The 12,828-nt window shown below is 37.5% G+C and overlaps 1 protein-coding gene across 5 annotated transcripts in view; it reads left to right on the top strand.

Annotated features, from left to right (window-relative positions):
* ACBD6 (acyl-CoA binding domain containing 6) overlaps positions 1-12,828 on the top strand; it is a 210,863-nt gene that overhangs the window by 152,961 nt on the left and 45,074 nt on the right. For all 5 annotated transcript variants that reach the window (XR_001823808.2, XR_001823809.2, XR_001823807.2 and 2 more), the window contains exon 7: positions 9,288-9,318. Coding sequence is in view for 1 of the 5 variants with exons in the window: in XM_017524446.2 (XP_017379935.1) it covers positions 9,288-9,318 (31 nt within the window). In the remaining 4 variants the exon portion in view is untranslated. The remainder of the gene's footprint in view (positions 1-9,287; positions 9,319-12,828) is intronic.

The following is a 12,828-nucleotide window of genomic DNA, read 5'->3' as shown; positions in this document are numbered from 1 at the left end:
CAGAGCTGACTGAAGAGCCCTTGAGCTTTAAGTGAATATTGACAGTGGCCTGGCAGAACTCTCCATGGGCTAGTAGAGGTAGTGGCAACTGGAAGAGGCTCCTCTGCCTGTGGAAAGGGAGGGAAGGACTTGTCTTGTGGTTTTAGGGCCAGCTTAGCCACAGTAAAATAGACCGCTAGGTGGATTTCTAAGGTTTTTACTTCCAATCCCTAGCTTTCAGACAGCAACTCTGGGCCCACCCAGGGCTTGGAGGAACTTGTTCGCCTGAAGGGAAGGACAAAAGCTGGCTGGCTTCTCCACTTGTTGACTGTAGACCCCTAGGGCCTTGAGTAAGCACAGGTGGTAGCCAGGTAGTGATTACAGTGGGCCTTGGGCAAGAGTCAGTGGTGCGCTGGCTCCAGATACAACCCAGTACAGTCCCAGTGGTGGTGGCCACAGGGTGTTTGCATCACTTCACCCTGAGCTCCAAGTGGCTCAGCACGGAAGAGACTCCATTTGTTTGGGAGAAATAAGGGAAGAGAACAAGAGTCTCTGTCTGATAATCCAGAGAATTCTTCTGGATCTTATCCAAGACCACCATGGCACTACCTCGTGAGTTTTCAAGAACCACAGTGTTACGGGGCTTGGGACCCAATTCCCTTTGAATACCTGGAAAACCTTACCAAGAAAAACGGGTGCAAACAAGCCCAAATTGCGAAGACTGCAGTAAATTCTAACCCTTCAGTGCTTATACACCAATGACTATCGACAAGCATCAAGACCATCCAGTAAAACACAACCTCACCAGATGAACTAAATAAGGCATGAGGGACCAATCCTGAAGAAAGAGATATGTGACCTTTCAGACAGAGAATTCAAAATAACTGTTTTGAGGAACCTTAAGATAACACAGAAAACTGATTCAGAATTCTATCATATAAATATAACAAAGAGATTGAAATAATTAAAAAGAACCAAGCAGAAATTCTGGAGTTGAGAAATGGAATTGACACAGTGAAGAATGCATCCATCTCTTAATAGCAGAATTGATCAAGCAGAAGAATTGGTGATCATGAAGACAGACTACTTAAAAATAGAGGAAATGAATAAAAAAGAATCAAACACACTTAAAAGATCTAGAAAACAGCCTCAAAGGGGCAAATCTAAGAGTTTTAGGCCTTAAGTGGGAGAAAAAGAGACAGGGATAGAAAGTTTATTCAGAGGGATAATATCAGAGAACTTCCCAAATCTAGGAAAAGATATCAATATTCAAGGACAAGAAGGTTATAGAACAAGTTTAACCTAAAGAAGACTACCTGAAGGCATTTAGTAATCAAGTTCCCAGAGGTCAAGGATGAAGAAAGGATCCTATGGATGAAGTGAAAATACAGTTTTTATTAGTTTTGGTTTTGCCTATTTGTTTATGCAGTCAGTCTTAAGTTGTCATCAGCTTAAAATAATGGATTATATTATTTGCAAGCCTCATGGTAACCTCAAATTGAAAAACATATAACATATACAAAAATAAAAAGCAAGATATTAAAATATACCACCAGAGAAAATTACATTCACTAAAGGAAGACAGGAAAGAAGGAAGAGAACACCAGAAAACAAATAACAGAATGACAGGAACAAGTCGTTTCCTAATCAGTAATGACATTGAATGTTAATGGACTAAACTCCCTTATCAAAGGACATAACAGAGTAGCTGAGTGTATTAAAAAATCAAGACACAGTGATCTGTTGCCTACAAGAAACACACTTCATCTATAAAGATACAGACTGAAAATAAAGGGATGGAAAAAGATATTTCATGCCAATGGAAACAAAAAAAAAAAGAGCAGGAGTAGCTATAGTTATATCAGACAAAATAGTTTTCAAGGCAAAAACTGTAAGAAGAGACAAAGAAGATAAGGGGTCAATTCAGCAAAAGGATATAATAATTATAAATACATATGCATCCAATACTGAAGCACCCAGATATATAAAGGAAATATTATTAGAGGTAAAGAGAGAGGTAGACCCCGATACAATAGTAGCTGGAGACTTCAACACACAACTTTCGGCATTGGACAGATCTTCCAAACAGAAAATCAACAAAGAAACATCAGACTTAGTCTGTACTGTACAACAGTGCATCTAATACATATTTATAGAGCATTTCATCAAATGGCTGCACAGCACACATTCTTCCCAGCACATAAATCATTCTCAAGGATAGACTGTATGTTAGGCCACAAAATAAGTCTGAAAACATTCAAAAATTGCAGTAGTATTAGGCATCTTCTCTGACAACAATCAAATAAAACTAGAAATAAATAACAAGAATAATTTTGGAAACTAAACAGACACATGGAAATTAAAAAGCATCCTCCTGACTGACCAGAGGGTCAATTAAGAAATTAAGAAAATTGAAAAATGTGTTGAAACAAACAACGGTGAAAACACAGCACACCAAAACCTATAAGATACAGTGAAAGCAGTACTAAGAAGTTCATAGCACCTACATCAAAAAAGAAGAAAAACTTTAAATAACCTAATGATGCATCCTAAAGAACCGGAAAAGCAAAAGTAAACAAAACCCAAGATTAGTGCAAGAAAAGAAATAAAATAATAAAAACCAGAATAGAAATAAATAAATCAAATTGAAATGAAGAAAACAATACAGTCATCAAAATGAAAACTTGGTGTTTTGAAAAGACAGAATTGACAAACTTTTAGCCAGACTAAAATAAAATCAGAGATGAAAGGGAGACATTACAGCCAATACCACTGAAATTCAAAGAATCATTAAGTGACTACTATGAGCAACTGTCAATAAATTAGAAAATCTAGATAAAATGGGGAAATTTGTAGACATGTACAATCTACCAAGATTGAACCATGAAGAAATCCAAAACCTGAACAAACCAATAACACATAACAAGATAGAAGCTGAAGTAAAAAGTCTTCCTGTAAAGAAAAGCCTGGAACCAGGTGCAGTGGCTCACACCTGTAATCCTAGCACTTTGGGAGTCCAAAGTGGGAGGTCAGGCGTTCCAGACCAGCCTGGCCAAGATGGTGAAACCCTGTCTCTACTAAAAATACAAAAATTAGCTGGGCATGGTAGTAGCCTGTAATCCTAGCTACTCGGGAGGCTGAAGCAGGAGAATCACTTGAACCCCAGGGGATGGAGGTTGCAGTGAGCTGAAATCATGCCACTGCACTCTAGCCTGGGCAATAGAGTGAGACTCCATTTCAGAAAAAAAAGAAAAGTCTGGGACCTCATGGCTTCACTGCTGAATTCTACCAAACTTTAAAAAAGAACTAATGCCAGTCCTTCTCAAACTATTCCAAAAAATAGAGGGAAGACTTCCAAACTTATTTTATAAGGCCAGTATTATCATGATACCAAAACCAGACAAAGACACGTCAAAAAAAGAAAACTACAGGCCAGTATCTCTGATGAATATTGATGTAGAAATTGTCAACAAAATAGTAGCAAACTAAATTCAGCAATACATTAAAAAGATCACTCATCATGACCAAGTGAGATTTATTACAGGGATGCAAGGATGGTTCAACATATGCAAATAAATCAGTATGATACGTTATATCATCAGAATGAAGGACAAAAACCATATGATCATTTCACTTGATGCTGAAAAAGTATTTGATAAAATTCAATATTCCTTCATGATAAAAAAAAAAAAAAACCTAAAAAACTGGATATAAAAAGAACATCTTTCCTGAATATATAAAAAGTCTTATATGACAGACCCATAGCTAGTGTCATACTGAATGGGGAAAAACAGCCTTTCCTCTAAGATCTGGAACATGACAAGAATAACCATTTTCACCACTGTTACTTAACATAGTACTGGAAGTCCTAGCTAGAGCAAACAAACAAGAAAAAGAAATAAAGGGCATCCAATTTGGAAAGGAAAAAGTCAAATTATCTTTGTTTGATTTGTTTATCATGAGATGATAGGATCTTATATTTGGGAAAACCTAAAGACTCCACCATAAAATGGTTAGAACTGATAAACAAATTCCGTAAAGTTCCAGGATACAAATTGACATACAAAAGTCAGTAGCATTTCTGTATGCTAACAGCCAACAGTCTGAAAAAGAAATTTTAAAAGTAATCCCAGCTCATGCCTGTAATCCCAACACTATGGGAGGCTGAGGCGCACAGATCACGAGGTCAGAAATCAAGACCATCTTGGCCAACATGGTGAAACCCCATCTCTACTAAAAATACAAAAACCAGCCAGGCATGGTGCCATGTGCCTGTAATCCCAGCTACTGGGAGGCTGAGGCAGGAGAATTGCCTGAACCCAGGAGGCGGATCACGCCATTGCACTCCAGCCTGGGTAACATGAGTGAAACTCCGTCTCAAAAAAAAAAAAAAAACCCTCATAATCCAAAATCAAAAAGCACATAGGAAGCAATATGTAGGTATCAGCCAGCACAACAAACGTCACCCTGCTTCCCCTCCCTGAACTCAAATAAAAAAAAAATCACACTGCCACGTGTGTACCTATGCAGCAATCTTGCGTGTTGTTCACATGTACCCCAAAACCTAAAATGCAATAAAATAAATAAGTGGGGGGGAAAAAAAGAAATACAGGGATTATGAAATGTCAATTCAATTTTTAAAAAATTTATTTATTATACTTTAAGTTTTGGCTTACATGTGCAGATCTCGCAGGTTTGGTACATAGGTATACATGTGCCATGGTGTTTTGCTGCATCCATCGCCCTGTCATCTACACTAGATATTTCTCCTAATACTATCTCTCTCCAATCCCCCCACCACCTGCTATTCCTCCACCACCTTCCAGGCCCCAGTGTGTGATGTTCCCCTCTCTGTGTCCTTGTGTTCTCATTGTTCAGCACCCACTTATGAGTGAGAACATGCGGTGTTCGGTTTTCTGTTCTTGTCAGTTTGCTAAGAATAATGGTTTCCAGTTTCCCATCCATATCCCTGCAAAGGACATGAACTCATCCTTTTTATGGCTGCATAGTATTCCATGGTGTATATATGCCACATTTTCCCTGTCCAGTCTTATCATTGATGGGCATTTGTGTTGGTTCCAAGTCTTTGCTGTTGTGAACAATGCCACAATAAACACGTGTGCATGTGTCTTTATAACAGAATGATTTATAATCCTTTGGGTATATACCCAGTAATGGGATTGCTGGGTCAAATGGTATTTCTATTTCTAGATCCTTGAGGAATTGCCACACTGTCTTCCACAATGGTTGAATTAATTTACACTCCCACCAACAGTGTAAAAGCATTCCTATTTCTCCACATCCTCTCCAGCATCTGTTGTCTCCTGATTTTTTAATGATCACCATTTTAACTGGTGTGAGGTGGTATCTCAATGTGGTTTTGATTTGCATTTCTCTAATGACCAGTGATGATGAGCTTTTTTCATGTGTTTGTTGGCTGCATAAATGTCTTCTTTTGAAAAGTGACTGTTCATATCCTTTGCCCACTTTTTGATGGGGTTGTTTTTTGTTTTTTGTTTTTGTAAATTTGTTTTAAGTTCTCCATAGATTCTAGATATTAGCCCTTTGTCAGATGGGTAGATTGCAAAAATTGTTTCACATTCTGTTGGTTGCCGGTTCACTCTATTGATAGTTTTTTTGCTGTGTAGAAGCTCTTAAGTTTAATTAGATCCCATTTGTCTATTTTGGCTTTCGTTGTCATTGCTTTTGGTGTTTTAGTCATGAAGCCCTGGGCTCAAATATATCAAAGAGATTTTTAAACATGAGAAAAGATTGAGATTCTATCTTTAAAATGTTGAGGGACAGTTCCAAGTAGAGCAAGGAGCATTTATAGCTACAGGAGTCCAGATAAGTTTTTTGTGTGTGTGCGTTTCCTGTGTGTGTGTTGTTTTGTTTTGTTTTTTTGACATAGCGTTGCTCTGTCACCCAGGCTGAAGTGCAGTGGCACTATCTCGGCTCACTCCACCTCCCGAGTTTAAGCAATTCTGCCCCAGCCTCCCAAGTAGCTGGGACTACAGGTGCACACTACCATGCCTGGCTAATTTTTTTGTGGTTTAGTAGAGACAGGGTGTCACCTTTCACCGTGTTGCCCAGGCTGGTCTCGAACTGTTGAACTCGAGCAATCCACCCACACTGGCCTCGCAAAGTGCTAGGATTACAGGTGGGAGCCACCGCTCGAGGCCCCAGATAAGTATTCTTATTGGGAATTGGCAGTCACAAAATTGGGAAGAGAAGGAATTGGGAGACAGATGAGCAAGAATTGGTTCATAAAATGCCTTACATTCTGTGTTAGTCAGGACTCTTGTTTGCAAGTGACAAAAAGATAACATTTGTCTAGGGAGTATTTTGCTGTTACTGGCTTACCTGACCAAGAAAAATATTGTTTAAATGACAAGATCCAGAGAACCTCATTCTCTCTCCATCTCTCACTGCTTTTTTCTTTGTGAATACTTATTTCCTTCTACTGCAGATTGATTTTCCCCCAAAAGTACAGAACATTGCCACTTGAAGTTTTTGACTCATACCCTTTTCTAATTTTCTTTTTTTATTGTGGTAAAATATATGTGGAATTTACCATTTTAACCATTTTTTTACATGTACAGTTCAGTGGCATTAAGGACATTCACATTATTCAGTTATCACCACTATTTATCTCCGGAACTTTTCCAGCATCCCAAACTGAAACTCTGTACCCATTAGACAAGAACACCCCATGCTCCCCTCCTCCCAGCTCCTGGGAGGTCACTGCTATTCTATTTCATGTGCCTATGAATTTGGCTACTCTAGGTATGTCATATAAATGGGATTATACAATATCTGTCCTTCCATGTCTAGCTTCTTTGACCACACTTTCTTTTTTTAAATTGACATATAATATTTGTACATATTTATAGGGTTGCACCCTTTAGTTTTGATCAGAGAGGAAAGAACCTTCTGTGTGCACACACTTCTATCCCTTAGCTCCATTTTGAAAATTTTTGAAAGAAAACTAATTGCCTTGGCTTGAGTAATGTGCTTACTTTCAGACAAGGAAGATGACAAGTGTTGTGATTTGCCCATTTGGGGTTGCATGATCACCTTAGTGTCTTCCCCAGTTCTCTGAAAACATACCGTCTTATAGAGTCCTCTGTCCTTTCTATCTAAAACAGCACCCCACACCAATCTCATCTCTTACTCTGCTTTGATTCTTTTCCAACGTACTCATCACTGCATATTATTAAATGTATTAATTTGCTTGTTGATTCCCTAGCCACTACAATAAAAGATTTATAACATTAGAGACCTTCTCTGTCTCATTTATCTCTGTGTTTCCAGTGCCTAGAACAGTGACTGGAACATAATTGTAACTACACTTAATTAATTTGAAATTGAGCTAGAGATACAGATTTAGTATTCACTGGTAAAAGTGATTAAAAGGAATTACTCTTTCTTCCACCTCCTTCGTGAAAACGAAGAATTAGAAATTGAAAGGAAATTGAGTATATATGAACAGAGTGATTAAACATGAGAGTTATGCACAAATACGTAGTGAAACAACAATGCTGTCTAAAGGTGGATATCTGTGGAAAATACAACCTTGCATGATGGATGCATAAGTAGAATCCTGAAACTGCAGTAGATTAAGCTCTTTCTGAAATTACTTCCTAATGCAGGATATTCACATTTAAACTATAAATGTGAATATATAAACCCATCAGGTGTTTGCATATGTGTGTGTGTATACACACACACACTTTTATTGATTAACATTGGAAACTGGCAAATACAGATATGAGTCTTAAGCCACAATGGTCAGTACTGTTCTTTCAAAATTGGCCTTAGCTTTGCCAAGCAAGACAACATTCTCTGGAGCAGAACTTCACATTGTCAGGTTGCCCTGCATAAGAATCACTCAGATACTACTCACTATAGCTGCCTTACCTCTCTTCCCCCACCTGTCCTTAATCTCAAGGGCAGGGCAAGTCAAAGGGGAACAACATAAACGTTATATCTAAAAAGACAAAAGTAGGTAAAAATGATCATCTGTGCTTCCTGACTTTTGCATGCTGCTTTCCATCTTTTACTTTTCTTGGAGTTTATTATCTTTATGATGCTTCCTGGACATCCCAAACTTAGCCATAGTTGTACCTTAGCCAAGTGTACTCTACCCTGACTCCCTGCCAAAATTACTTCTTTCATATCTCCTCTCACCCATGTAATAAGCACCTTACCTCCAAATCCAATCAGGACTTCATTCCATAGTAGGAAAATGAACTACATTGTCTCAAGGTTGTCCCCCTGCCATGACCTTTTTCTTACTACCTATCTGAACCATAAAATAAGTTACCTATGGCAACTTTCTGCTTTTCTTTCTAGGAGATTAATAGGGAGACCCATTGCCAAAAAGTTTTGGTGCTAACCTCCACCCCTACATTGACCTGTTAGGAAGTGGGAAAGGCAGATATGGGTACCCCAGAATAGTTTGACTGGGACAACATCACCCTTTCCAAGTTATTCATAGTAACAGTTTCACATTTATTCTTAATTATCAGGAACATAATGGCCATGCATATTACAAAGTGCTTATGAAATTAATTACTGAATTCTACTTTTCACTTGTGTACTTTAACTGATTGTTATGCATGTAATGTGACTAGCTGCTCTTAATTTAAGAGGTGGCATTGCTAAAAAGTACTCAGCTGTGCTACAGTTAGTAGTATATACAGTTTTCTTGGTTTTAAAGGAAGATAATTAACTGAAATGTTGGAATATCCTAAGTATTCTATGGTAATTTTTGGCTTCCTTAAAAACTCCTGGGATTTTGTATGCTTTGAAATCACATTACTTTATCATACTTGATCTGTTTAGGAAACCTAATGTTATTAGCCTGGAATTTGTGAGTCTTTCAAAGGGGATAAAAAGCTATCCACTATAAATCACAGATTCACTAGATAGATTTGGGGACAAGCTTAGGGAAAAAAAAATTCTAATACTGGCCAAGATAAATGAGACACGGTGTCAATTTTTCTGCCACTGACTAGGTAACCAGACTGCCACACTTTAAGGATTTCCCTTTGGTTTATTATCTGTAGGTATCTGGAGTAACTGGTTATCCTGTTACTCCACTGTAGCTGCCACAGTGCACAAGTTATCATTCTTTATTCTTCAAGGTGATGAGCTTGGTCAAAAGTTACTGTGAGGCTCAGATAACTGACTTTAAGTCTGATAAATCTATGGAACTGGGTATATTAAATTTGCTATAGTTTATGTACTTTCATACTTTTGCAATTACTTAGACTTCTAAAATGTATTATTTGTTTCTTTCATAGGATAATGAAGGCCAAACAGCTCTACATTATGGTAAGAAGTTTCTAAGTTACTAAATTATCATATTTGAACATCTTCTCTATTTGTTTTCAACTTTATTCTTACATAGTGCTTAGAAAAGTATCTGGCAGCTAGCAGAGATACAATAATTTTTTGTTTAAAAAATGTGTTGGGCCGGGCACAGTGGCTCACGCCTGTAATTCCAGCACTTTGGGAGGCCGAGATGGGCGGATCACTTGAGGTCGGTAGTTCTAGACCAGCCTGGCCAACAAAACCTGTCTCTATAAAAATATAAAAATTAGCCAGGCGTGGTGGCAGGCACCTGTAATCCCAGCTACTCAGGAGGCTGAGGCAGTAGAATCACTTGAATCTGGGAGGTGAGGGTTGTAGTGAGCCAAGATCACACCAGTGCACTCCAGCCTGGGCGACAAACTGAGACTTCATCTAAAAAAAAAAAAATGAAATGAAACCCTGGCTTTACTAAAAATACAAAAATTAGCCAGGCGTGGTGGCAGGCGCCTGTAATCCCAGCTACTCAGGAGGCTGAGGCAGTAGAATCACTTGAATCTGGGAGGTGGAGGTTGCAGTGAGCCGAGATCACTCCACTGCACTCCAACCTGGGCGACAAACTGAGACTACATCTTAAAAAAAAAAAAAAAAAATGTATTAATAACTTAGTAAGTTGAAGATATATTAAAATTCTTATGGTCACGTTTAAAATAAATTGTTTCTGTACTATCAACAGAAATGGAGACCCCTCCAGACCCTCTTTGAAAATTCATTATTTCATTCTTGGTTCTATTCATGAGTGACAAGAAAGATGTTAATTATTGCCACTGTAGAATTTAGCATCTCTCCTACAAGAAATATTTTTGTTGATCTAATTGAGAAAAATAAATATGATTTTTAACTAATTTCTTTTACAAAGGGATTAGCTTAAGAAATCTGTAAAATAGAAAAAAAAATCAGATAGAAATTATAATATGGCAGCTCTGCTTAGTAAATTCAGTGAGATTAAAGATATTCCAGTATTTTGTAAAATGTAAAGTACTAGTAAATATAATTAAAAGAATCTGAGTACAGTGGTGCATGTCTATAGTCCCAGCTACTCAGGAGGCTGAGGCAGGAGGATGACTCAAATCCAGGAGTTTGAGGTCAGCCTGAGCAACACAGACCCTGTCTCAAAAAAAAAAAAAAAAAAAATTCTATTTGGGTGTGAATATGGTTGAATGAAAGACAGCCGTCAATATTCAAACCAGATTACGGACCAGCCACCTTCTGACCTTTTGGGAGGGAATGCCCTGCTGGGAGGGAATACATTTGCCAGCCTGGCAGTCTTAGACTGCCATTCAGTAACAAGTGGTTCAGATGACTCTGGACACTTTATTCACTGCTTGGACTTTAAATTTCCACTTCTTAAGTGTTCAAAAATCCCAAGCTTAGAAATCAGCTAAGGGATTTCAACCTGATAGTGTCTCTGGGATGCTTGGCAGAAACAAAAGCAAAATCATTCTGGAGGGATGATTCTGGAGAAACCTCACTGTGCTATCTAGGAGTTTTAACCTATTGAACTGGCTATTATACTACCTATATATGTCAGCCTAATTGAGGTTGAAATGTCTGTCACCAACTGCCAGCCCTAACTCACTTATGAGTTTATCTAGCATAACCTGGGTACCAAAATCAGCAGGAGAAAAGAAAATTGTGAGTCAATCTCACTTTTGAGCATATGCAGAAATCCTAAATAAAATATTAGCAAATGAAATCCATCAGTGTATTTTTAAAGGAAAGAAAGATACATGTGCTAACCAAATTGAGCTTATCCCAGGAATTCAAGGATGACTTAACATTTTTTTAAAAATCTATTAATGTAGCCTTCTACATCAGCAAATCAGGTTAAAAGAATCAAATCAAATGCAGAAAAAAGCATTGGATGACGTTCAACACTCAAAAAGCTGTAGAGAAAAGTAGTTAAGACCCTGTGCTCTTAAGCCAGACTTCTGGGTTCAAATTCTAGTTCTACCACTGACCTGGGACAAAATACTTAACTCACACTGTACCTCAGTTTACTCATGATGAAATAGGGAATAATAACCTCAGAGATTTGTTATGAGTTAATCTTTGTAAAGTGCTTAGAACAATGGCTGACACTTGGTATATACTCAATGAATGTTAGTTAATTCTTTTTATGATAAAAGCTCTTAAACTAGGAATAGAAGGAGACTTCTATGGCCTGATTAACTTTCTTATCAAAAACCCAGAGCAAACACTATTATTAAAGATGGAATGTTTGGGGCATTTTCTTTACAATCAGAAACAAGAAAAGCATGCATACCATAATAACTATTTCTCTTCAATACTATATTAGAATTATAGATAACACAAAATGAAAAAATAAATAGTACATGAGATGGATAAAACAAAATCATCATCATTCTCAGTACAATTAGGTACATAGAAATACAAGAAACTCTACAAATTATTAAAACTAATTATACAATTTAGCAAGGATGGTGAATGCATTCGTTTCTTAAAGTTCACTCTTAAACATTAGTATAAAAAGGTAAAAAAATTTAAAAATTATTTTAAATATTATTTACAACAGCAGCAAAGTCCTAGGACTTAACCTAACAAAAGGCATGTAAAACCTTCATAGAAAAAAATGTGATTTTTTAAAAGACATTTTTAAAGGAACTAAGTAGAAGGAGAAATAATCCATGTTAATGAATGGGAAGACTCAATTTCATAATGATCATTTCTGCCAACACAAAGTACAAATTCAGAGAATTTGCATAAGAATTTTTCAGCAAATACTTGTGGAATTTAACAAGCTTGTCCTAAACTTCATATGGAAGATAAAGGAGCCAGGAGTATCTAAGACAGTTTGAAGAAAAACAAGAAAGAAGGACTTGCTCTTCCAAATATCAAGATGTTATTTTACAGCTATCATAATGAAGGCAGAGAACTGAATTCCAACATGACATCAGAAGCTTCACTGACACACTCTGTTGTCAAACTGGTGAAAATTATTTTCAAAACTGTAGACATTTATAGCTTCTGAAAATGGTATTAAGGACAAAAAGCAAATGAAGAGACATCTGTTCAAGAGAATCTACAAAAATTTGGTAAGAAGGAAAGCTTTGTAGTATTTGAGCCAAGATCACTTCCTCCTTTCCCTCTTGCCAGCCCAGCAATGTGGAGACTCCACTCCACAATGCTGTAGCCAGGAACGCAGAGCTCCCTCTCTTCCCAGCTCCCAGTCAGAGGGCTTTCTTCCTGGTAGAAGCAGGACAAACATTTTCCACCTTGCCTCCAGCTACCTTTTGCTAAGGCTGTCCTGGACAAATGTGGTCCTAACTACTTGGGAGGCTGAGGCGGGATAATCACTTGAATCCAGGAATTGAAGGCTGCAGTGAGTCATGATCATGCCACTGCACTCCAGCCTGGTTGACAGAGTAAGACCCTATCTCAGGAAAAGAAAAAAGAAAAGAAAGAAAACTCTAAAACATTAATGAAAGAAATTGAAGAAGACACATGAAAAAT

The sequence above is a fragment of the Cebus imitator genome, unplaced genomic scaffold, assembly GCF_001604975.1.
Source record: "Cebus imitator isolate Cc_AM_T3 unplaced genomic scaffold, Cebus_imitator-1.0 Scaffold33, whole genome shotgun sequence".
NCBI classification, from domain to species: Eukaryota; Metazoa; Chordata; class Mammalia; order Primates; family Cebidae; genus Cebus; species Cebus imitator.
Note: the sequence above shows the minus strand (reverse complement) of the source record. Positions and strands in the feature narration are given on the sequence as shown.